The sequence below is a fragment of the Tursiops truncatus genome, chromosome 4, assembly GCF_011762595.2.
Source record: "Tursiops truncatus isolate mTurTru1 chromosome 4, mTurTru1.mat.Y, whole genome shotgun sequence".
NCBI lineage: Eukaryota > Metazoa > Chordata > Mammalia > Artiodactyla > Delphinidae > Tursiops > Tursiops truncatus.
In genome coordinates, this window is record NC_047037.1 from 75,106,367 (window position 1) to 75,131,934 (window position 25,568).

The following is a 25,568-nucleotide window of genomic DNA, read 5'->3' on the forward strand; positions in this document are numbered from 1 at the left end:
TGGTCATCCTGCCACCATCAGCAGGATGCTCAGAGCACATCAACGGCCTTTGCCTCGTGTCTGAACCGTTTATTATCAGGAAGGCCGATCTGCCTCCAAAATGGAGAGAAGATTGTTCCTTCTTCCTCTAGGCCAGTACAAACAGTGGAAACTGGTGGTGTGCTAGAATAGAGCTTGTCTGTATGAAAGGAGTGGTGCTTTGAGATAATACTCATGTAATCAAGCTAGACATCCTAGAAGAGATGAGGTTTTTGTGGGATTCTGGGGCAAATGAGTAAAGTCTCGTTGGATAGGCTGAGCACGAGAGGGTAGGAAAGAACAAAGCAAGGCTGTGGGAAGTCTGCCAGGCCAGAGTGGAGGGTTGCACTGGGAGGTCAGCAGGCAGACTGTCTGGGCCCAGCTGGGGACAGTCATAAAACTTAGACTGTCCTAGCTGGAAGGGACTTTAGAAGTTATCTAGCCACCTCCTTGTTTAATAATGGGGGAAGCTGAGGCCTCAGGGTCACGGCCACCCAAAGGTGAGTAGCAGAGCCTAGACTGGAAGCCTAGCTCTGTCTTTAAATCAGATGCTCCTCCATTCTTTGTTTCAGTGCACTGGGAACTTGGGAAGCCTGGGACATCGCACTAGGGTCCCCACACGTGCAGCCCTTGCCCCTTTTCCCTCCCCAGAGTCCAGCCTCTTCATTCCTTTGGGAGGCTGCTGCCCTGGCCTTGGCTTTGTCCCGAGTGAGAAGGAGCCAGTCCGTGGAAAGTTGCCCTGGGGAGTGTGTGCCAGGCCTGCCAGGGGGCCCGCTGCCCTGTGGCTTTTCTCAGACCCAGACCTAGAGAGAAACCAGACCTAGACCCAGGACAGAATGCCTTTCAAGGAGGGAGACTAGGAGGCTGGGAGGAAGCCAGGCTGAGGGTGGGGGTGGGACAGGTACTCTCTGTCCTGCTGAAGTTGGGGGTACATACGGGTGGTTGGTTTCTACCTCCCCTTCCCTCCCCTAGCCCTTGTCTTCTGAACTAAAAGGGGAAATGTCAAAAAGTCAACTCCAAATTCCAGCTGAAATATTTCAAAAATTGATACTTGCCAGGAAATTAGTTCTTTAAACTAATTTTGCATATAAAATCCATTCCAGGGGTGGGTGATTCAGAGTGGGACAGCGTCCAAGGCTTTGTAACCAAAGACTGGGGCTTCTTATTCAGGGTTTAGGAGGCAGGGAACACAAAGGATTCTGTTAGTTGTAAAAGGTACAGCTTACAGGGCGACAGCCGCATGTCCTCTGTGGCAGCACCTGGGCTGTACGTGGGGGTCGCGCCTCAGTCTCAGGCCTGACTTTGTAACTGAATACAGTATGTGCAGGCACCAAAGAGGGCCAAAGGGACTTCCCTGGTGGCGCAGTGGTTAAGAGTCTGCCTGCTAACGCAGGGGACAGGGTTCAAGCCATGGTCCGGGAAGATCCCACATGCCACGGAGCAACTAGGCCCGTGCGCCACAACTGCTGGGCCTGCGCTCTAGAGCCCGCGAGCCACAACTACTGAGGCCTGTGTGCCTGGAGCCCGTGCTCCGCAACAAGAGAAGCCACCACAATGAGAAGCCCGTGCACCGCAAAAAGGGGTGGCCCCAGCTCACCACAACTAGAGAAAAGCCCGCGCAGCAATGAAGACCCAACGCAGCCAAAAATAAACAAATAAATAAATTAAAAAAAAAAAAAAAAAAAAAAGAGGGCCGAAGAGGCTGATCAGCTGGTTAGATTATCTGGGGTGTGGCTTCCAGGCAACAGGCCTCTCTGACCTTTGCAGGCTCCAGAAGAACCCAGGATTAGCCTTCAAAGTCTAGCAGAGACTTAAGTTTGTGGCTGCAGGCATAGTGACCCCCATGCCAAGGAATGATATACATAGTGGGCCAGCCATGGTATCCCAAGTTCTCTACCTCCCATCTGCCCCCTCAGACTGCCTGGGTACCTCAGGGTGAGGCCTAGGCAAGGCCACCTGTACCTGCCTCCTTCAAGGCAGGTAATAGGAAACAACAGAAGTGCTTACCTGCTTCCCCCATGGGGAGATAGAGCTTACTCCAGCTTGGGGGTCAGGGCACCCCACCATTTAGAGCCTCTGAGGGGCTTGGCGAGGGCACAGCAGGGCCATCTGGTCAGTGTCTGCTCCTGAGTTTTGCACCTGGGCTGTGTGCTACTTGTGAGAGGAGGAAACTCAGCTGAGGAGGTGTCAAAAAGGGCTCCCCAGAAAACATGGCCCTTGGGCATCTTGTTGTCCTGCCCCACGCCAACCCCAGGCCCCGTACCCTGTGCTTGAAAGAAAAGCGGGAACAGAGTGGGCTCTACTGGCCAGCAGCCTGGCAGAAGGGGGGTGCCAGGGGGCTGGGCCTCACCCCCAAGTGACCTCCCATGGTTGACCCAAGCCCTGTTAGCCTTCTGTGCTGAGTTCTCAGGATGCTCTGAGGGCCTCCCAGCTTTCCCAGGGCCTGACACTGAGGAGGCACCTAACTGCTGTTTGTGGAGCACAGGAGCACCCTGGGCCCTCAAACTCCCCAAACCTTGAATCTGCACCCCCAAGAGCTTGAACATTGAGGAAGGTGACCAGGAGGTGAGAGGAGGGTTAGGGAGCATGAAAGATCAACCTCTCCTCCTGTCATGTGGGTCCCAGTGTCTAGGAGTGAACAGTGACCCCCCCCGGGACCCTCAAGAGTCATCTGCCACACAGTGGGCTGCTGGGGCCTGACCCGGAGCTGGTCCTCCATTGGGAGGGAGGCCAGGCAAAGCAAGGTAGATACCCACATACATCGGCAGAGCTACGGGACACATGCTCAGCTCTCTGTCCACGTGGGGGTGACATAACACACGTTCCCAAACATGGGCCTGCAGGCACAGGTGCCCATCAGGTGGAGCCCACATGCCTGCAGTTGATACACACACACACACACAGACACACACACACACACACACACACACACACACACAGAGACACACAAACACACACATGTCCCAGAGTAGATTTGTACTGAGCAGCAGCCAGTAGGGTGGGATGGGAAAGTTACAGGTCTTGGATTCAAGTAGACCCAGGTCCCAACCCCTTCCCCTGCTAGCCAGCTCTGTGAGTTTAGACAAAATTACTTAACCTTGATGAACTTCATTTTTCTTACCTATAAAAACAATGCTGGGCTTCCCTGATGGTGCAGTGGTTAAGAATCCTCCTGCCAATGCAGGGGACACGGGTTTGAGCCCCAGTCCGGGAAGATCCCACATGCCACGGAGCAGCTAAGCCCGTGCGCCACAGCTACTGAGCCTGTGCTCTAGAGCCCGCAAGCCACAACTACTGAGCCCACGTGCCACAGCTACTGAAGCCCGAGCACCTAGAGCCCGTGCTCCACAACAAGAGAAGCCACCGCAATGAGAAGCCTGCTCACCGCAACAAAGAGTAGCCCCTGTGTGCTACAACTAGAGAAAGCCCACACACAGCAACGAAGACCCAACACAGCAAAAAATAAATAAATAAAAACAAAACAAAAAACAATGCTGACCCCAACCTTTCAGAGCTGCCATGAGTAAGTGAGATGGATTGTGTCTACGGTAGGGTCTGGGGCATGTGTCAGCCCCTGAAGTGCAAGTAAGATGGCCAAATGCAGGGAATGAGTGCGAGACCCCAAGAGCCCAACACTGCATCCCGGAAACTCCTGGGCCTCCCTTTCTTCCCTTTGCAGTGAATGAGCAGAGCAGTGCTCTGAGCCTCACTGGGCTGTGTGGGGAGAAGAAAGATAGTGGCTGCAAGTCACGAAGGCTGGAAGGTGCTGCATACAACGTGGTTATTATCAGGCAGAGTCACCTTTGGCTCTCAGATCTGCCCCTCCACTTCCCCTCGTCTGAGCAGAACCTTCTTGGCTGGTCAGAGCCCAGAAATGCCAGCAGGTGGCAGCCTTGTGGGGTCAGAGGGCTGATCTGCTGTAAGCCCAGCACAGCAAGCCTGGTTGCAGCCCTTACTGAGCAGAGGGGCCTCAGCTGGTCATGAAGAGCTTTAACAATGGGCTGAAGAATCCGGAGCCCTCTCCACCCAATGGAAGAAGAAAATGGGTCACCCTTGTAGGGAGATACCTGTTAGGTTTTTAATACGAAAGGTTCTGATCTGAGGGCATTTGCTGATGGGTAGGGATTGGAGGGTATTTTCATTTCATGAGCAGGTGAAGGGGACCTTAGCTGCTCCGTGGCATGTGGGATCTTCCCGGACTGGGGCTCAAACCCGTGTGCCCTGCATTGGCAGGAGGATCTTAACCACTGCACCATCAGGGAAGCCCAGCATTGTTTTTATAGGTAAGAAAAATGAAGTTCATCAAGGTTAAGTAATTTTGTCTAAACTCACAGAGCTGGCTAGCAGGGGAAGGGGTTGGGACCTGGGTCTACTTGAATCCAAGACCTGTAACTTTCCCATCCCACCCTACTGATTGCTGATCAGTACAAATCTACAGGTAGGGGCACCTTGTGAGGAGAAGGAATAACCACCTCTGTATTAAGGGAGCATGGAGCCAGACTCAGGGTCACTGCGCAGGCTGACCGGGGCCACACAGTCTAGACCAAGGGGCTCCATCCCAGCCCTTAGCTGTGTTAGTCTTCACTCTTCCTTGACTGAGTGATGGATGGATCGTATAATTTTTGTAATATACTTACATAAAAGTAGTCCTACTTCTGGATGCCTACTGTAGCTATTGCCCAGAAGATTCTTTTTTTTTTTTTTCTTTCTTTTTAAACAAGAGCTGGAAAAATAAAGCGTGACCAAAGTGGGGGAGGGCCCTGCCCTAAATCTAGGTCTGGTGTGGGTGTGTTAGGGTCACAGCTTAGCCCAGGGTCCTGTCTTCCCTGGGGTCAGCCAGCCAGCCCAGGGCCAAGTTCCTGCCTGCCCCGCCCTCCTCACAGCCCTAGGCTGGGCAGGCCCTTGGCCCAGAAAGCCTCTTGATCTGTACTGATCCCTTGAATTCTTCAGGAACCGGGTTGGTGAATGCAGTTGCCAGGTATCACTGATGCTACAGAGCAGCCCTGCCAGAGCTGTCCTGCGGTGAGTACCACCCAGGGGCTGCCCAGCCAGGCCCCGTGCCACCACCCGCCCACCTTCCTCCTGGTCCCAGCAGGCCCGGCCCAGCAGCCCCAGATTGTTTGTATCCTCCAGGAGAGGCTGCCCGAGCCAAGAGGGAGAGATTGGAAGGGGGATGAGGGAGGGAGAGCCGGGTGAAATTTTTTATTTATTTATTTTTTTTTGGCATGCACCCTTATAAGGCTACTGAAGTCATTACCGATGTAACAACCAACGAAGCAAGCAAGCGCCTCTCACCACAGTTCCCTTCTATAAACACGGCCTGGCCAGCCCCCCTCCCCCCGCCCTCCTTCCCTCCCTGGGGATGTGCTCTCCCCGACGTCTCTTTCTTACCCAGCCCCTTTTCCTCCTGCTACTTTCCTTTTTCCCTTCACTGGTCGCAGGGGAAGGGAGCCTGCCAGCGGTGAGGGCCTCTGCAGCCGGGGAGCCGGCGCTGATGGTGGTGGCGGTGGCGGCTACGGGAGCCTGAGGCCCGGCTGGCCAGCAGGAGGGCAGGGCAGGCCCGACGAGGGAGACGGCGAGGGCGTGCGTGGGGTGCTCACGCGGCGTGTGGAGACGCGGCAGCACACCGAGGAGGCCATCCGCCAGCAGGAGGTGGGGCAGCTGGACTTCCGCGACCTCCTGGGCAAGAAGGTGAGTACCAAGACCTTGCCTGAAGAGGACCTGAAGGAGATCCCAGCCGAGCAGATGGATTTCCGCGCCAACCTGCAGCGGCAGGTGAAGCCGAAGACCGTGTCGGAGGAAGAGCGGAAGGTGCATAGCCCCCAGCAGGTGGACTTCCGCTCTGTCCTGGCCAAGAAGGGGACCCCCAAGACCCCTGTGCCTGAGAAGGTGCCACCTCCAAAACCTGCCACCCCAGGTTTCCGCTCGGTGTTGGGCAGTAAGAAAACGCTACCTGCAGAGAATGGCAGTAACAGCTCTGAAGCCTTGAACGCCAAGGCAGCAGAAGGTCCCAAGCCTGTAGGCAATGCCCAGCCTTCAGGGTTTCTGAAAACCGTGGGCAATGCCAAGCCGGCCGAGACCCCCAAACCCTTGGGCAATGCGAAGCCGGCCGAGACCCCCAAACCCATGGGCAATGCCAAGCCGGCCGAGACCCCCAAACCCTTGGGTAATGCCAAGCTGACTGAGACCCCCAAACCCTTGGGTAATGTCAAGCCGGCCGAGACCCCCAAACCCATGGGCAATGCCAAGCTGACTGAGACCCCCAAACCCTTGGGCAATGCGAAGCCGGCCGAGACCCCCAAACCCTTGGGCAATGCCAAGTTATCCGAGGCCCCAAAACCAGCTGGGAATGAAGAACTTAAGAAGGAGGTTAAGAATGATGTGAACTGCAAGAGGGGCCATGCAGGGGCCACAGATAATGAAAAAAGACCCGAGAGCCAAGGGACAGCCCCAGCCTTCAAGGAGAAGCTACGAGATCTCCGTGTGGTGGAGGGTGAGAAACTGCTGCTCCAGTGCCAGGTGTCCTCTGACCCCCCGGCCACCATCACCTGGACCCTGAATGGAAAGACGCTCAAGACTACCAAGTTCATTGTCCTCTCCCAAGAAGGTAACACGGTTGGGGCCGGGAGGAAGGGTAGCTCTGTCCCAGCCACCGTCAGCTCCTGGAGCCCTGGCTTGTTGATGGTGTTAGTAGCCCAGAGCCTGGGTGGGAAAGGCCACTCTCTGTGCCCCTCACTCACGGGATTGGTGCCCGCCACACTCCATGGCTGGGGGACAGGGGTGGGTGCCTGGTCCCCCAGGCACATTCCCAGATCTCAGCATCTGTCTGGCAGAGCCCCCTCATGGCACCCCTAGGCGTGGCTCCTCAGAGCAGGCCTGGGCTAATGCCCAGCTTTGGCCCAGAGAAGGCTCCGATCATAGGCTTGGAAATGGGGGCACTGGGGTTAGGGCTGACCAGGGGCTTGGGGCTGAGAACTGCCTTTGAAGCAGCATTTTAGGTTCAGGTCAGGGTGTGCAGTGACGGGATGTGATTTGGGGTCAACAACTTAAGTCTTGATAACGTTGTGTGTTTGAAGGGACCCGAGGGGCAAGCCAAAACCCCAAGCAGCCCCTACGGCACACACTCACAGGCAGACAGAGCCACTCGCTTCCTAATTTGGATGAGACTTTCGTTTGCTGGTATTTCACATTCTTGGGTTGTGGAGAGAAGAGGGGGGGCCCTAAAGCCTGCCATCTGGGGCCTTTCAGGGTTTGGAGCTCTCAGATGGGCCAGTTTAACCTAGAGAAGAGATGGGGACGAGACGGGTATTTTCTCTGACCCCTCATTTGGTTTGAAATGTTTCCGTAAATCCCAGTCCTGGATGGGAGCTCCAAGGACAGCAGCCTTCCCACGCCCCACTCTGGTGGCCGGCCCTAGGGTAGAGTCTGGCCTGACTCGAGGCTGATGCTGGTAGCTCTGGACAGGGCAGGGCACAAGCTCCCAGGGTCGTGGCATTTTAACCTTGAGGGGTAGAGGGCAGTCAGGGCAGAGGCCCTAGCAGTCAGGTCCTGTCAAATCCAGATCAGCTGAGACAGAAGCACTCCCCCCGCTGTGCTGCCTTCCTTCCCGTCCTCTGACGGCACCCCTCTCCACCCCTCCCTCACCCCTCATCTGGCTTTCTTTCTTCCTCTTAAAAACCCTAATGAAGCATTTGAAAATGGCATCCCTCTGCCCTCGCGATGGAGTTTCTGTCTTCACTCTGCAGTTCAGACAGCAAATCTGGAGCAGCTGAGCGTTCTGAATCTAACTGCTGAAGGAGTAAAGGGGAAATTAGCCAGGAGAGAAAAAAAGGGTGTCTTTTCTGCTAATGTGTTGACACGATAGCTTTTCCACATGAAAATCCTCAGCTTGGTAGGGGCCTCCAGAAGTCATCTCATCCATCCCCCTGCCTCTGCTAGTTCGGCCTTTCCACACACAGGAAGGTATGGGGGAGCACCACGGTGGGATGAGATGTCCAGGGGAGTGGATGCCCAGCCTTCCCTGCCACCTCTGTGGGCCCCTCCCTGTTGGAAAGTTTCGGGTAAAACTGACCCGAAACCTCGACCAGGAGAATTTCCCAGGTTACCCTGTGGTGACCTCTCGGGGCGGGACCGAAGGTGGGCAGCTGCCGTCGTGGGGACACGTGTGGTCCCACAGTCCTACACGCTGTGAGGTCCGTGGCTGTACCACCCTCGGGGAAGCTGATGTCGGGACGGCTGAGGGCAATGCCCATGGCTGTGCAGCTGTTGTGGGACCTGCGTGGAACCTGCAGAGCCACCAAGAGCTGCCTATAAACAATCAACTGGACAAAGCAGTGTAAGCACACCTCAGCTCTGGTCTCAGAAACGCACCTGAGCCCTTAGAATGGGCTGTTCATACCCAGGGTGCCTTGATGTAGCATAGCTGCTGGATGCCGAGACCCTTTTACACTGGCTACTCCAGTGTCACCTCCCACAGAAAGCACCTCAGACGGACCCTTTAGGTCTAAAGCTGGGGAAGAAGACATGATTAAATGAAGGCCAGGACAATGAGAGGATAGAGAGAGACTGGGGCGGGGGGGGCGGGGGGGAATTATGGAGATAGCCCCCAAACCAACTGTTAAAAAGATTCTAAATATTTGTAATTCTCCTTTGAAAAATAAGAGTAGCCTGCACTAATTGAACACCACGTGCGAGACACTGACTGAGGCATCTTACTATGCTTTTCACTCATTTAATCCTCACAACCACTATACTGCCCATCTAACAGAGAAGTTAAGCGCTTTGCCCAAGGCTGCACAGCTAGTTAGTAACAGAGCTGGGATTGGAAGGCAGGCAGCTGAGTTCCAACGCCTAGACCGCTGTGCTGTATCACCTCTTAGTTAATTCTTGTTAGCGTGTCAGCATCCTGGTCCTTCCCTGATCAGCTCCCCAGAGAGTGTTATCTATCAAGGGAAAAGGCTAATGGCTGTTTATTCCGCAACACTGTCAACAGTTGTCAGGAGGCTGGAAGACTGGCCGTGCCCTCTGGGCTTGTGAGTTTCTGGTATTTTCACTGCAGTAGAGGAAGCTGACCTTGAAACGGGCCTGGTAGGGAGAAGGCCTGGTCTCAAAGCAGCAGCCACACTGTGTCCACTGTCCCTTCTCTAGTGCTTCCCTGTCCAAGTGTACAAGAGCCCAGGTCAAACACAGACCCAGGAGAAAACCTGCGGTAGAGCCTCGTCAGTGACCACTTCAGGAGGCTCCGCTGCAGGGAGTGGGACCTCTGAGAGGTATGAGTAAATCTGCTCCCGATAGAGCTGGAAAGAGAGGACACACACGCACAGTGATAAACCTCTTCCAGCCAAGTGCCGATGATGGCTGCTGGGAGTGAGAGGAGAGGGAGCTGAGTGCTGGGCCGCAGGGAGAGGCTGGCGGTGAAAGAGCAGGGCCTTGATCTGAAGTGTGAAGGCAGGCAGGGCCCTCAGCAGGAGAGGGAGGGTGTGGGCTTCCCAGGCAGGAGCACAGGCGGCAGCCAAGGCAGGCCAGCTCCCAGCATTGGCCCCGTTGCATCCTCTATCATACTAAGAAGGAACTCAATCCTAAAGGCAGCAGGGAGCCATGTAAGAGTTGGGAATGGAGAGCAATAGACACACAGCTGGGGTTTACGGCTTTTGATTGATTCTGTGCCCAAAGACAAGGAAGGAGCTTACCGACGAGGGTGGGGAGACAGGTGGTGAGGCCTGGACCAACAAGGTAGCCATGGGCACAGACAGGAGATAACCAGTGCAAGAAGCAAAGGCAGAATTAACAGAACCTGTTGCCTGGCTTGGAAGGGTGGGCGGCTGGGGTGGAGGAGAGGAAGGGGTGGAGGAGCGCTGAGTGTCCATGTGTGGGTGACTGGTTCACAGTGACGGCACCAGTGGAAACAAGGAAGGCAGCTGGTGTTTTGAGGGGTTTGTAGGGAGAAGGGGGGTTGCTAAGTGGGTTTCCCCATCCTTCACACCCTCCTGAGCATCCCCTCCACCCCCGCCTCCCTGGCTCGGAACCATACTTGCTCCACTGCACTGAACCCCCTTCTGTTACCTCATCTAAGATCAAGATTCACTTCCCCCAGGACTCCTTCCCAGACTGTTGTCCCTGGGGCCTTTGGCCATGACAGACTCTTGTGCCCTTCCCCCATCAATGTGTGTGTCTGTGACCTACTGCTGGTGGGCACTGTTGATAGGTTTCGGGGTGCTTCTCTGAACCCTGTACTTGAATAGGGCTCATAGCCCGCAGGCCCCCCAAAACATGATTATGTCCACTCTGTCTAGCACCAAGGAGAGCAGGAGAGGCGTGATGGCAGGCAGTTGAGTTGACTGTTCCTTCTTGGAGGGACCTGTGGAGGAGTCCTTGCTCTTCTTGCGTCCCCCGGAACGGCAGGGCGGAGGGTGCTCACTTACAGCAGCTGGGCCTGCCCTCCAGGCCTGCAGGGTGGCCTCACCAGGCCCTTTCTGGACCCGCAGCAGTGCTGCTCAGGCCTTGGCCCAGGACTAGGAGGCCCATGGCTGGCCAGTGGACTCTGCGCTGCTCCTGAGAAGTGCTTTCATCTTTATGCCTTGTTTCCTGTCCCCGGGCCAGGCTTCTGTCCCTGGCAAACATTTCTCCCCATCTATGAATGAGGATTCATTTTTGTTGCTGCTGTCAACCGATGATTCATTTTTAATTGCCTTCAGTGTGGGATCTTGCAAAGGCTTTTCAAAACCTGTATTAGTCCATCCTACAGAACACAAGGATCTATACAGCACCTACTATGTGCGAGGCTGTATTCTAGCCCTTTTCATTGTATGCATAATCCACTTGAAGAATTCTGAGTTAGGCTTTTTTTTTTTCCTTTTAGAAACTATACTATCTTTTTCAGTGGTAGGTTGTTTGATTAAGTGTTCGTGACTTTCTGTTGCATAGATCCTACCAGATCACCTGCTCCAGAAATATGCCTTGGACATTCTCAGAATGGCAGATTTTTGTTTTTAAACTGACTGCATTCCAGGCTCAGGAAAAACATTCATAATAGTCGCTGCCCTCCATGATCTAGCGTGGGAGAGAGGCGTGTGTTTCAGTAATGGCCTTGGGAGGCAAGCTCTGATAAAGGTGAACTCAGGGCACAGAAGAGGTCCACCTATGGCCAGGGGTGCTTAGAGATGGCAAGGAAGGCACCATCCCTGAGGAGGTGACCTGGAGCTGAACTGTACTGTCCCGGCATGCCGGGGGACCAGGTCGGGAGACACTGCTGACTGAGGGCAGCCTCGGAGCAGAGCCTCTAGGGCTTGGGACCCCTCCCTCTACCTCGTACACCCCACACCTCCTCTCCCCACACACTCAGAGAAAGCACAAGACGGTGGGGTGGTCTTCAGACTCTGTGGCCTTGAGGGGCTCTCCCAGGGACCAGTCTAGCTGAGCCCTTCATTGGATCCCTGGTTCCCATCCCCCTCCCCTTCCTCTCAAAATTCCCCACCAGGCTGAGCCTTCTCAAAAAAAACTCTGGGAAACAGTTTTTCTTCTGGAGGTCAGGAATAAGCTGTCCCACAGGAAATACCAGATGCTTCAATCTGGGCCAGCCCAGCCTCCAGGCCTGCCGGGGGCCCTCCCCCAGCCCGCGCACACGGCCAGGGGTCCAGGCTCTGAACGGCTTGGAAAAACTGCCTTTCTGATGCTTCCCCCCCGTGAAGGGCAAGGGCTGTGGTCTACATGCTCCACCTCTCCCGGGGGTCTCACTACTGTTTTGTCCCATTTGGGTTTAAGGCTGAAGGCAGCTGGGGGACTGAAGCTGAGAGACAGTCAAGGATTCGACCAGGATGTCTGCTGGCAGTGGGATATCTGCTCCCCGAGCCTTAGCCTCAGACAGGGAAAATGGCAAGATGGGGTCCGTTTCTTCTAAGCCTCACGTTTGGGGGCCGGAGGTCATCTGCGCATGCCCCTGCCCTCCCAGATGAATGGAAGTGTCTCTCTCTAGAAGATAGTAACCCTCGTTCCCTGATTCCTGTGCCTCATATAGTTCTCACTCTCACCACAGAGTTCCTAAAAATCCAACCTAAATCCTTTCTGTTGCAGCGTCTGCAAATTCTGTCTCCTAGCCACAATGGGAAGCGATCTTGAGGCATTGCCGACCCCGGTGGGAGAGCATAGTGAGGTCCTTCTGAGAGGTGGGGTCTCAGAGTGTAGGAGGGAGGGGCGCAGATCAACCCCCAAGGGGTCGGCAGGACTGAGGTTTCCCTGTTGAAGACCTTACCCAGGTCTCCTCCAGCCTTAGTGAGGTTCTCTGGGCAGAACTGACATCACCCTTCCTCTCTCTGAATATCCTGGTGTTTGTTGGTCAAGTCTGTGCATCTGTGTCATGGGGGTGCGGGGACTTTTGAGATCAAAGGCCATGCTGCTTCGCACACACACCTGGGACGCACACAGCTTTGCCCGCTCAGAGCCAGTGACTTGTGCCGGGCAGTGTGGCGGAAAGGGAGGTGGCCGGAGCCGGTGGCTCCAGGCGGCAGGATGCACGTGGCTCTGGCTGTATCCTCCTCCTCGTATGATGACGGCTGCCCTGACGACAGGGCAGCTTTGGGCAGGACGCCGTGCTGCTGGCTTGTGTGTGTGTCTGATGGCAGGAACGAGGGTACTGCTGCTCCTGCCTGGCCCAGCGAGCCCAGTCCTCAGCCTGGTGTCTCCCCACACCCTAAGGGAAACTCCCCAAACATGTCCCCCAGGGAAGTAGCCAGCCCTGGGATGAGAGAGCTAGGATGGGTGAGGACCAGACTTCTGTTCATGCCCAGCCTGACCTCTCCTTCCCCCAACCAGGCCAGAAGAGGTGTGCTGGGGCAAGGGTAGCCCCGTGGAAAAGAAGGCCATCACTCTCTGAGGGGACCAAAGGACCCTGCACTGAGAGAGGCAGCCCCACAGAGGCCCTCTCCCAGCCCAGCGCCCCTCATCGGCCATGGTTCTCAGCTCAGATACCATTCCTGAAAAGCCAGCTCCAGGGTCCCAGGCTGGTCACTGTCTCCTCCCAACAGATCAGCCCACAGGCCAGTGTCCCTGCTGGACAGGGGCTCCTGCCCTCCCCCGCTCACCTCTTTGTTCAAAATGCCCTTTTGTAGGATGCATTCCCAGAAGCATTGCTGTAAGCAGGGCAGAGTGTCCTCACCTGCCAGTGTCCCTACCACAGTCTGTGGACCTGAGCCTGACTACTGCTTGTCTCTCTCGGTGACATCCAGTGTGAGGGCCTGGGTCCATCTGCCCCTTCTATTGTGCTGATGCTCTCCAAAGGCAGAGGCTCTTTCTCTCTCTTCTTGCCTTTCTATCACATCCCCATGAGAGAACTTGCCTGGGTCGGGGGCGGTTGGGTATACTTAGGGATCAGTTATTTTGAATCTGGATTATCAGCAAAGTGCCTTGGCTCTGGTGGGGCGAGCAGGTTGGTTCCCACAGGGCCTCTGACTTCTGGGCGTGTGAATAACACTTGCTCTGATGCTCCAAGTGCCCGGCAGGTGTTGGGCTCAGACCTGGTCCACTCAACAAACGTTCCTCTTCCCACCCAGGCTCACTGTGCTCCGTCTCCATCGAGAAGGCACTGCCCGAGGACAGAGGCTTATACAAGTGCGTAGCCAAGAACAGCGCCGGCCAGGCTGAGTGTTCCTGCCAAGTCACCGTGGACGGTAGGTCGTGCCCTCCCACCCCTGCCACACGTAGAATCCCGCTTCTCAGCGCCCCCTGCCCACCGTACCTGAACAGGGCTGCAGCCGAGGCTGCCATCCCAACCTGAGGCTTTGTGGGTTCACTTTGTGGGTGACCAACCATCTTTTGCAAAACAATGAGCCAGGAAGGAAAGTGGGAGCTCTACTTGGTGGTCCCCTGTGACCTCACAGCCCTGCCCCCGGCTGGGAAGAGGGCGGCTCACCTTGCTGGTCCCCCTTCCCCAGTCCTGACCCCCACATGCCAGGCAGGAAAGGGTGAGACAGGGCAGGAGGAGAAAAGACACACCCACAGGAAAATGACTACAGAGTATTTTACAAGCCGCAGAGAACAAGTGTCAGTGCCAGCAGGACAGACCCGTGAGGAAGAGGGAGCAGAGCGAGGTCCAAGTGGGGACACTTCCTCCAGGAGGTGAGTAGGGGCTGAGGCTTCGGGTAACGGGGACAGGCCTGCCTCTGCAGTTAGAGAAAAGTACTCGTAATACAGCAGAGGGAGAGGAAGAGACGTGTGGGGACGGAGAGGCTTACCAGGTCTGAGTGGAGTTTCTTGTGAGGAAGGGGCGAATCCAAGCTGTAAGGAATGGGGATTTGTCCTAAAGAAACGCAGGTAGTGTGTTTGTGACTTTCCTTTTCTCCGCTGTGTAGGGTTAGAATAAGAGGCTTGGAAGTAGATGGTTTAGGCCACCACCCTCACTTGGGACGGGACACCCAGGCTGTTCAGAGAGGGAAAGCTTCCCTCGTGAGGTTCCCTGCTCTATTGAGGGCCAAGCCAGGGCCAGAGTCCCATCTCGGGACTTGCAATCCAGTGCCCTTTCTTGGTATTTCGTTACTTGCCTGGAACTGTCTAAAAGGTAGTTTGGGGGAAACAATTTCTTGCCCTTGAAATGCCTGGTTAGTAACTATCAGTGACACGTTAAAAGCTAGTGTCCAAATAAGGCATCTTGAAGACCAGTTTTGTTGTTCCTCTGACTTTGAATATAATCACTTGGCTTCTAAACCCCTAACCTGTTTCACCCCCGTTCCACAAGATGTGGAATCCTTGTCTCCATTCTGGATTTTGTAATATGGTTTCCTGATCATAAAAGCTGAGATCCGTGATACCTAATGAGTGGGAGAAAAGAAAAGAGAGTCTTAAAAACCAAAGTCTTTTTTAAAAAAACATATAATGGTAACACAAATTAAATTGTCAGTAGCCAACAGTAAACCTGAAACTGTAGAATATTGTGGGTATCTCCCTGGAGTTCTGTGAATGTGTTTGTCACAGGGGCTCTGGAGTCTAAGGGAGCAGATTCCATGGGTCAAAGTGTATGGTCAGTTCAGAAGGGGGCTTGAAACACATGTTTTGAGGCTAGGGGCCGCTGCTTCTGATTACTCCTGTCACCCACCCAGATCAGAGTTCTGCTTCTTTCTAGACAGGTACTGCAGTTGAAAAAACAGTGTTTCTGGGAACTTGACCCCAGAAACCTATTTCTAGCAGCGCCACACTTGGGACCCATGCTGGTTCCAGAAGGAAGCCCTGCCTGTTAATGAGGTTATCTGCTTTGGGAATCCCTAGCCTCTTTGGGTCCTATTTACATGGCTAGCTGAAGGCAGGACTGCAATTCATTCTCCTTATCTGCAAAGTGTCAGCACCTTTTCCAGAAAGAGCAAATGGCTCATTTTTTTAAATTTTTAAAAATTTCCTTTTTCCCTAGAGAATACATTTGGGGATTCTTTTTTTTTTAAGGTTTGGGAATTCATTCTGCAACTTAAAGGGCTTTCTTTGCCCCTAAGTTAGTCTCCTTCTAATCTTGGCCATCATAATGTCCCCGATCCTCTCAGCTCTCCCCGCACCCTTAGGCGAGAGTACCTGGCTTAGAGGTCCCAATGGGCCCATGCACCCTTTGATATTATAGGCAAACTTTTATGTGTTTGTGGGTTAGAGCATTTTTCTGAAGAAAGGGTGCACAGGTTTTAAACAAATTCTTAAAAGAAGTCATGAATTAAAAGACAGTGAAGAACCGCTTGCCCTAAGAAGTAACCTTGCCTGAACTTTGAAGCCTAGCTGTTGGGCAGGGTCTTCCATTGCTCTCCATCTGCAGCTGCCCTACTGAACCTCTGGATAAGACCAGTCTTGCTTCCCTCCTAAGGGGCTGCAAGGTCCTTCTCGTCTCAGGGTGGGGACCACAGCTAATGCTGATGTCAGGCTGGCCCTGCCCCCAACAGTCACTCACTATCACTCACATAGCCTGTGCTGGACACCATTTAGACTATATATCTGTGGCTAATAGAATGATATATTTCAAGACCTCATGAAAACGACTTTGGCTCACTGGCTGTTCCGTCTTAGCCACACTACTACTTCCCTCTTATAGGAAAGACAGAGGGAGGTAGCCTTCATAATGCAGCACATCTGGCTCTTTTAATCCTGCCATTTGGGTTGTTTCCATAAGAAAAAGCGTGCTCTGTGCACTTTTTTTTTTTTTTTTTTTTTTTTGCGGTACGTGGGCCTCTCACTGTTGTGGCCTCTCCCGTTGCGGAGCACAGGCTCCAGACGCGCAGGCTCAGCGGCCATGGCTCATAGGCCTAGCCGCTCCGCGGCATGTGGGATCTTCCCGAACCCGGGCACGAACCCGTTGTCCCCTGCATCGGCAGGCGGACTCTCAACCACTGCGCCACCAGGGAAGCCCTGTGCACTTGATTATGGTCATACCGCCGTTCCTTCCAGGTTAGCAGCAGACATGTCAACTTGTACCACAGAAGGCAGCTGAAGCCTGGGGTGGGTAAGGACTTGTCAGAAAACTCACCCAGGAGGAGAAAAAGCTGACCTTCAAGACCTGCCATGGCCTGCCGTGGCCAGAAACTCTTGTGCATTTTTAGTTTATGCAGCAGTTGGGCAGGGTATCTTTCTCAGTGGGAAAACCCAGGCTCAGCGAGGGTCAGCAGCCTTCCCCAGTCACTCAGACAGTAAGCAGGAGATGCCGTTTCCCTGGTTGTCTCTGATCCCAAAGCCCAGGCCCTTCGAGCCACCCTGCACAGGGAGTCACATGACTCCCTGGCATGAGTTACCCTGGCAGGACTCCAACCCAGGTGTGTCTGGTTCCAAAGTCTGCACCTTTCCACCACCTGCACGGCCTCCCTGTCTAGTGAGTAACATGGCAGTGTCCACTTTCCGAGAGATCCAGGTCTTCCTTACTAACAGCCCTTCTTGCTGGGAAGTCCTTCTGCACCTCTGGCCTGAGTGGCCCACTCGCTCTCATTCAGACCCAGGTGAGAGGTAAGGAAGCAAAGCCCTTTGTAGGCCCAAATCCCAAGACCGGGCAGATCAGGCTGCCCTTCCCAACCACCTTGCCAAGGGCATCGGGCCTCAGCTACCAGTGAGATCAGGGACTTTGTAACCATGGAGGCTGGTGTGTGCATTTGGTAGGGGGTGGCGTCCCCATGGGCCTTCTCTCAACCCGTATGTCAGTGCCCGCTCTGCTCCTGGGGCTGGGGTTAAAAGCAGTGAACGAAACAAGTTCCTGTTCTCAGAGCCTTTACATTCGAGTGAGGGAGAGACAAAAATACGGATGAACAGATATGTCATACGATCTCAGGCAACAACACATGCTGCGAAGAAAGCAAAGCAGGGTGATGGGGGAGCGCGCTGTTGTTGGAGAGGGTGAGGCCTCTCTGAGGAAGAGGCATTTGAACAGAGGCCTGAAGGCATCTGGGAAGGCGTCCCAGCAGTAGCACGGCACAGGTTAAGGAACAGGAGCAAAACCCTGAGCTGAGACTGTACGGGAGACACTCCCAGAAGGAGAGGTAAGGAGGCCAGGGTGGCCGAGCCCCGGGCCAGGGGCAGAGTGGTAGGAACTGAGACTGAGGAGGACCAGATCTGCAAGGCCATGTAGGCTGTGACCAGGACGCTGGATTTTATTATAAGTGCGGCGGGACAGCCCTGGCCGTTGTAAAGGATCACTCAGGCGGTGACCAGACCCAGGACGGGTAAGGGGGAGAGCAGATTCGAGGTTGCCACGATAGCCCAGGCATGAGATGATGGCAGCTTAGACTCTATGGAAGAGGTGGGAAATGACCAGATTTATAATGTTTTGACAGTACCGCTGATAAGATTTGCTGATGAATTGGAAACAGAGAGAAAGGGAAGTCAAAGATGACCCTTAGTTTTCGTGAGGGAGCACAGGTCAATGGTGGTACCACCTACTAAGATCAGGATGGGTAGGGGTGGGGGACAGTCAAGACTTTCGTGTAGGTGAAGTTTCAGGTGTCCATTAGACATCCAAGTGGGCCTGTCGCGTAGGTTGACCTTTAGATGAATCTGGACTTGAGGAGGGAGATCGGGGTTGGAGGCAGGACGTGAGGAGCCATCTTCGTGAGGCCACTGAATGCCCCGGGAGTAGATGAGGTCCCCAGGGGTGGATGTGGATGGAGGAGGGAAGGAGAGAGCCCAACACTGACAAGTAAGGCAGGACAGAGGTCTGCGAAGGAGACGGGGAAGGACTGGCCATGGTGAGGCAGGAAGAAATCAAGCAGAGGGGGGTGTCCCAGAGGCCAAAGGGTGATCATTTCAATAAGAAAGGAATGATGGAGATCATTGTGTCAAAAGCCTTTGCCAAGTAAAATAAGGCAAAGCCTGAGCCTTAGCCATGGATTTGGTGACTCGGGGCGATTTGCAACTGTAAGAAGGGAGTTTAAAGCCTCATGTGAGGTGTATGCAGCTAATAACTAGCTGGGTAGGGATTTAAACCCACACCTTGGCTCCTAGCCGCTGTGGTCCACTGCCTCCATGGCCAGGGAGCCCTGGTGACTGTGGCTGAGCCGACCCCACTTCTTTTGTTGGCCTCAGTCTGCTCCCACCCCCATTTGTTCTTCATATGGTCTCAGGCAGCTAAAATGTATTAGGTTGAACTAAATAAAATTGCTCTTTTAGTAGGTCAGAAACACTTGAATATTGGCAAATGGTGTGGTTCAACCCGAAACAGGGGTGTAAAGCACTTAGCATGGTGCCAGGCACGGCCTGAGTACCCAACAAATGCCACCTCTTACTCCGCATCTCATTCGCTCCTCTGTTGGGGTGTTGTTATTCCCTGTTTCCTGCTGAAGAAGGTCAGGAACTTGCCCAAGGACTCACAGTCACCGGCCTGCAGAGCCAGGAAGGCGCTCATCCTGGCCAGAGCTCTCTCCCTCCTGATTTTGCCAGCATGCTGCTCGCTCCTGGGCAGAGCAAGCGAGCGAGCAAGAGAGAGAGAGAGAGAGAGGCCAACCCCTCTGCCCTGCCCCCTCCTGGGGCTCCTGGAAGCTCAGACCGCCCCCCAGAAGCCTCCCAAGACCTCACTCCCCCTACCTAGGGTTGCAGCTCTGGGAATGACCTCTGTCGGGGGAGACAGAAGAAGAAATGCTGCGTTGGAAGGCTGAGCCCAGAGCTAGCCCAGGAGTGGAAGGGGTGAGGCATTGTCCATATAAGGACACGTTTTCCTCTCTATGTTGAGGCCACCCCCCCTCCTCACACCACCACCTTCCTCCCCACTGCTTCTTTGGGGGCACCAGCAGACCAGCAAAGAACTCCAGCCCTGGGGCCCAGATCTAGAAAGGGAGTTCAGTTTCATCACAAACTGATTAAAATAGACAGAAAATACATGCTGCTCTTAAACTTTTATTACTATTATTTTTATCCCCTGGGCAGCCATGTGAGCGCAAAGCTGGTTCTGATTAAGCACGTGGTCCTCTCAGCGCACTCCTTGCTTCTCACGGACAGACTGATGGCTGGTGGCTCGTGGTGCAGGCGCAGCCCACAGGGGGCGGGGGTGCTGCAGAGGGAAGAGGGGGCTCGTGGCACCCCTGTGGGGCTCCAAGTCTGGGGGTGTGCCTGGTCAGCCAGGGAAATGTGAGCCCCTTTCCTCACGGCCAGATGGAAAGATAAGGAACATCTACAAACAAGGCTCAAAGCACATGACGGGGTGGTGTACTCACAAGTCAGTGTAAAGCAGGCACCCAAGAGCTGAGGACGGATGAGGAGGCAGGAAACATACAGCAGGGGCCCATCCGGGAGGGCTTTGTGAAGGTGGAGGATTCTAAAGCGGATTTGGAAAGGAGGCGAGGAAATGCGGCGATCAGGAGAAATGAATGAACAGGTAAATGATCACCGTCGCACGCATTCTCTCCCTAGAGCCTTGTAGTGCTGTGAGGCAGAGAAAATAAGTGTAGTTTCCCTTGTACAAATGTGGAAACAGAGACCCAGGGCAGCTGAAATCATTGGCCCACGATCCCAGGATTGCTGATGACAGAGCTGCAGCTAGAGCCCTCTTCTCTCCATCCCTACTCTAATGATGCTTGGAAGCAAAGCCCATCATGACCCCACGAGGAGAGAAGGAATCTCAGTCCCCATCTCCTTTCTTTCAGGAGCCCAGGGAAACTGGGCCTCTCCTCCTTTGCTTGCTTATGCCTCAGTTTCCCCATCAATTAAAAAAAAATCTTGGTCCTTCCTTGTCTCCCTCCTCTGATGCCCCGGAACTCACTGGGAAAAAGACGGCAAAGCGAGTACTCATGCCAAGGAAGAGAGGACTGTCTGTGCACACTCTGGCCTCGCCTCCTCTTCCTTAAAAGGGGGGAAAACAAAGACATTTCTGGGTGCGCCTTTCTTTTAATTGTCATTGGTGCTGTCAGAAGTGCTGGTCTTGAAGGAAGGGAAGAAGGGAGGGCCCCAGACAGGGAACCATAGACTCACCCCATGACCTTGGTTTATGGCAGCCTGATCTACAAATGTCAAGGGAAGTGTACCCGCCCAGCCCCTGGTTCTGTGCTTCCGAGCCCACCCCGCAAAGCCCCAGAAGCCCAGTCTAGGCGAGAGCACGTGTTAGAGTCTGGGATTGCCCCACCGTGGAGGCGGGGACAGGGAGATGGCCCTTCCTCCCCAGACAGGCCACAGGAATGTGGCCAAGCGGCAGCTGGAAAGTCCCACCCCTCCTTTCTCCCTCTGCGCTTCCTCTTCAGGAGCAGGAAAAGGATGCACAGGAAGGGGCTGGGAGGGGGAGGCTCCCTCCCAGCTTAGTCCCTGAAGAGAGTTCCTTGTGGGGAAAGTGCTGGAGCCCAGTGATAGCGGTGCAGCCAGCCCCTTCTTATCCCGGTCCCAGCAGCTTGCTAGAGGCCAGGCTCTTCTCGGCCCAGTGAGGGCCTTTTCCACCCAGCCCAGCGCTATGTCACCCTGCTGCCCTGACAAAGGAGGGTTTCCCCCGGCATCTTCCACACTGGGCATGAATGGGAAGAGGGGGAGCGGAGGACAGCCCCGCGGAGTGGTTCACTCACCCGGGCAGCATTTCAGCTCTGCCCAGAGGCTGCCGCTGCAGGGTTCCAGTGGCTCTGCTTTGGGGAGGGTGCGGAAGCCCCCACAAGGGCTCCAAGGCTCAGTCCAGAGCCCGTGAGGCGTGCCGGCCGCCTGCTCAGAGGCCTTCATCTGGAGGTCTGACTGTCAGTGTCCCTCGGTACAAGAGTCAGAGACAACAGGCTGCAAGCCCCCTCCAGACCATGAGCCCAGGGCAGCAGCCCATCCCCTGCGTCCCCTGTTCAAGAGACCTCTCTACACAGAGTGGGCTTTTGGAAATCCAGAATGTTTAGCCCAAGTGCGTTAAGACCCAGTGAAGGGAAAAGATAGGCACTGGTGAGCAGAGGGGCTCTGACTGTCCCCCAGCCCTGCCAGTGATGCGATTCTGGCGGCCCGTGCCTGCAGCAGAGGCGAAAGCGCTACCCAGCTCCCAGGGTAGCCTGTCCATCCATCTTCAGGGCAGCTGTGCTCTGCCCCTGATTTATAAGGCTGGGTGGCGAGGACACTCCTTCTTTGGTGCTCTTGAGAGGAAGGTGCCTGGCCTGCCCGGCAGGCGCTGAGGGCCCTCAGAGTGGAGCCGGGACGGGGAGGACCTGTTGGGGTTGAGGTGGGATGTTTATCGCGATGCCTCTTCTGCTTCTTCCCCTGGGCAGCTGCCTACTCATGTTTGTCGTTAACCTGTTTTGTTCCAGATGCCCCCACCAGTGAGAACGCCAAGGCCCCGGAGATGAAAGCCCGGAGGCCAAAGAGCTCTCTTCCTTCCGTGCTAGGAACAGAGAGTAAGTACTCGTTCAGCCCTTCCAGGCAAAGCCGGGACTGAGAGCCGGCCACTTCCATGCCTGTGCTCCTCGGAGCCTGGACCCTGCCACCACCCTGGTGCCCTGTGAGCTCCCGGTGACCGAGCCACTGGCCTTTTCTCACCCCTCCCACCTCTCCAAGGCCTGAGTAGTGCTGCACATCCACATCCTGTGGCATCGTCACTCAGGCCTCTTCTGCTTCCCACCAAGAACCCTGGGAGACCTTCCCCTAATCTCTCCCAGTTGAGTCTTTCCTGCCACATAGACCTTCTAACACAGTGGCTCTGATCAGATCACTCCTGGTTGGAGTGCCCAGCGGTCCCCAGAGCCCACCAGTCCCGTGGAAGTGAACCCCTCACACGTTGCCATCCTGGCACACCTGCCACATGTGAGCACACATTCTGACATCCAGCCTCAGCCTTTCTTTCCAAGCATTGCCCCCCAGCTCCTTACTCCCGTTTCATCCTCAAGCCAAACTGAGCTCCTCTGTGTGCACCGGACATCCCTGTGTTCCTCCCTTTGTGCCTTTGCTCTGACACCTCTCTTGTGGGACAGGCTCCCACTGAAAAGTCATCTCATCCCTGAGCTCGTCTTTGCTCCAGCTGAAAGGAACTCTTCCCTCCCGTGAGCCCCCATAGCACTCAGCATCCCCCTTCTGCCATTGGCTGTCCTCTTCCCAGGGTCACGGTGACGTGTCTGTGTCTCATCCTCCTTCCTCCTTTTTAAGTTCCGTGGGCCTCCAGCTGGGCCAGTGTAGGGGTGCACCTTTCAGGATGCCAGCGCCGTGACCTGCTCATAGAAAGGCCTTACCACCATCTCTTAGAACAAGCTTGCAGCTGTGGTCTAATAGCCAAGCAGGGAGGGGGCTTCTCCTATGACTCTGCCTGGCTCTCTCCCTCTTTTTGCATCTTGGCTTCCCCCAGAACCCGTTACAAGCTTTTAGGCACTGTGCCTAGGGTCCACGGTGCTTTTAGGCCCACAAAAATATTTCAATATCTTATAAAATGAGGGGAAAATTTAACTTCTAGGTCAAAGAAAATGTTTTAATTCATAACATTAATATATTCATCTTTATAACAGTGCAGTTGTAAAATATAATTTATGTATGTATGTATGTAAGTATATACTTTTTGTTTTTCTTTAGTGAAGGGAAGGAGCTTTCAGAGGCAAAAGTGCTTAGACTCCACAAAGGTCATAACGCAGCCCTGGCTTCCGCTACTGATTAATTATCGGTCTAATTTTGTTAGAAGCATGCTTCGAAACCTCCAGTTTTAACAAAAGATATGGGGTTGCTTGGGCATCCCCAGCACACTCTGTGTTTTAAAAGAGCAAAAGACAAGACAAACTCTTAATGACCGATACTAATAAAGGGAAGTGAGCTAGATTAATTCAAAGGCTGCCTCTCTTTTTCCGTTACAAGGCAGTGTTCTGTAACTTAGTTTTGTCCTCATCTCTTCACCTATTTACCTTCCCAATGAGGAGTTTTTACCAGCCAAGCTTTTGGGGGTGGGGAGCACGCTCAGCCTTCAGTGTGACAGGGCAGCCAAAGTGGAATGATAATTTCTCGTGGATATTTATTTATTTTTGTCTGTGTTGGGTCTTCGTTTCTGTGTGAGGGCTTTCTCTAGTTGCGGCGAGCGGGGGCCACTCTTCATCGTGGTACGCGGGCCTCTCACTGTTGTGGCCTCTCCCATTGCGGAGCACAGGCTCCAGACGCGCAGGCTCAGTAGTTGTGGCTCACGGGCCTAGTTGCTCCACGGCATGTGGGATCTTCCCAGACCAGGGCTCGAACCCGTGTCCCCTGCATTGGCAGGCAGATTCCCAACGACTGCGCCACCAGGGAGGCCCTCTCATGGATATTTAACCACTGGGAGCCTCCAATTATCAAAAGTCGACGTTTAATAATAAGTTGTTGACAATGCATAAACAATTCTAAGAAAAACCTGGTGAGAATGGGTTAATGATTTTAGCTTCCGAAAGGATTTCTTGGGCCTGTGTTCTATTTAGTTACGGGAAAAAGTCCTCGGGAGAGACATGGGGTCTCATAAGAGCGCCAAGTGCTGGTGAACTGGGTCTGATGCGATTGTTCTCCTCTCCTGGGGGCAGAAGCAGGAGTGCCTGGAGTTCGAGCTGGGAGGTCAGCAGCCTCCTGTCCTCAGCTCTGGCACATCTATTCCGGTGAGATCCCGAGGGAAGTGAGGTGGGGTCAGAGGAGAGCCGTGAAAGAGAAAAACAAACTGGAGACAGTGAGCAGACCCGGGACCTGGGCTCTTTGCCCTGGAGAAGAGAAGGCTGTGGAAAACCCCAGCCAAGCTGTCATCGTGCAGTTCCAGGGCAGGGGCCCTCGACCCTGGCTGCATGTTAGGTTCACCTGGGGAGCATTTAAAACCACTGCTCCCTGCTGCACCCCAGACTAATTAGATCAGAATCTCTGGCAGTGGGATCCCGGCTTCAGTGTATGTTTATGCTCCTGGGCCATTCCAAGGTGCTGTCAGCCAGGTTGGAAACTAGCTGTCCAGAGGGAAGCCCGGTGCCCTGGCACCACTGGTCTTGAGAAGTAGAACCGGGTCTAACTCTTCTAACTCCATTAAATGTGGAACCACCGCGGGCCCCCGGCCCAGGTCCTCAGGGCATTTCCATCACCTGCCTTTAGGGAGAGAGCAAGATGCTCTGGTGGAGTCTGGGCGCCATGGTTCTTTCCCCTCCGAAGGGTGCAGAGAAGGGGGCTCAGTGGGCAGTGCTGTTCAGAGGAAGGGGCAACTGCAAGTGCTTCATCTCCGTGGCAAACAAACACATTCGTGACTGCATCAACTCCAGCTGACACTGCTTGTCTGCTGAAGGGGAATTTCACTCTGTGTAGAAAGCCTTCACGGTGGAGTTACAGACAGATGTCTTACTCCCAAAAGAATGGAGGTGTGTGTCTCTATGTATAGTAATGGCCATGTTGAATCCCTCTGCCGGCCCACGCCTCCTGGCCCCCATCATCCCAGCCTGTCACTCCCTGGGGCACTGAGAGCATTAGCAGCACTTTTCCTTCGAAACCTGCAGAGTTTCCTGGGTGCCTGTGTACCACTGTGGGGCTTCCTTCCCAGGAGGCTCCTGAGAAGGCAGCTGCCCAGAGATAGGGAATGAAGGGGGTGTCTTTTAGGCCTGCACCCCCAGTTCTTTTCTCACTTTGGGGGATAATTTATATGATTTATCAATTACATAAGTTAAATATGCATGCCTTCTTGTTTCAACATTTTAACTAGTACAGAAGTTTACCAAGTACAATGTGAAAGCCCTCTTTCATCTTACCCCTAATTTCACTCACCTCCTCAAATTAATGCACAATTACTTTTTTCTGAATATTCACATATACACATGCAAATATCTCAGTTGGATTTTTTTCTCACAGAAATGGAATTATGCAGCCTGTACACCTCTGCAACTTGCCTTTTTCTCTTAGCATTGCCGTCCCCAGTCCCAGACATCTCTGTTTCCATGAGAAAGCCCAGATTCTCACGTTGCTGAGTGGTCTGACTGTGTATGTGTGTTCATTTTCATCAAGGGCTGGGAAGTACCTAATCTAAGCAGGAAATCCATCTTTCCTCCAGTGACTGAGGGAAGGCTGAGTGGTTTCCTAGTCAAATAGATGGTGGCCAGATCCCTGTCTGCATGCCCTCCCCTCCCCAGCTCGGATGTTTGGTCCTGTGAGGGAGCTGTCAGGTGTGAAAGTAGATAATGCTTGTCTACACTGGCCTGAGAGCCCCCAGGGGC

At 54.2% G+C, this 25,568-nt stretch overlaps 1 protein-coding gene across 10 annotated transcripts in view; it reads left to right on the plus strand.

Moving 5' to 3' along the window:
* MYLK (myosin light chain kinase) overlaps positions 1–25,568 on the plus strand; it is a 268,735-nt gene that overhangs the window by 183,389 nt on the left and 59,778 nt on the right. For 8 of the 10 annotated variants that reach the window (XM_073804157.1, XM_073804152.1, XM_033855746.2 and 5 more), the window contains 5 exons: positions 4,969–5,040; positions 5,460–6,625; positions 13,563–13,679; positions 14,038–14,127; positions 21,705–21,791. In XM_073804157.1, the coding sequence (XP_073660258.1) occupies positions 4,969–5,040; positions 5,460–6,625; positions 13,563–13,679; positions 14,038–14,127; positions 21,705–21,791 (1,532 nt within the window). The remainder of the gene's footprint in view (positions 1–4,968; positions 5,041–5,459; positions 6,626–13,562; positions 13,680–14,037; positions 14,128–21,704; positions 21,792–25,568) is intronic. The other 2 variants (XM_073804155.1, XM_073804153.1) reach the window with 1 other exon arrangement.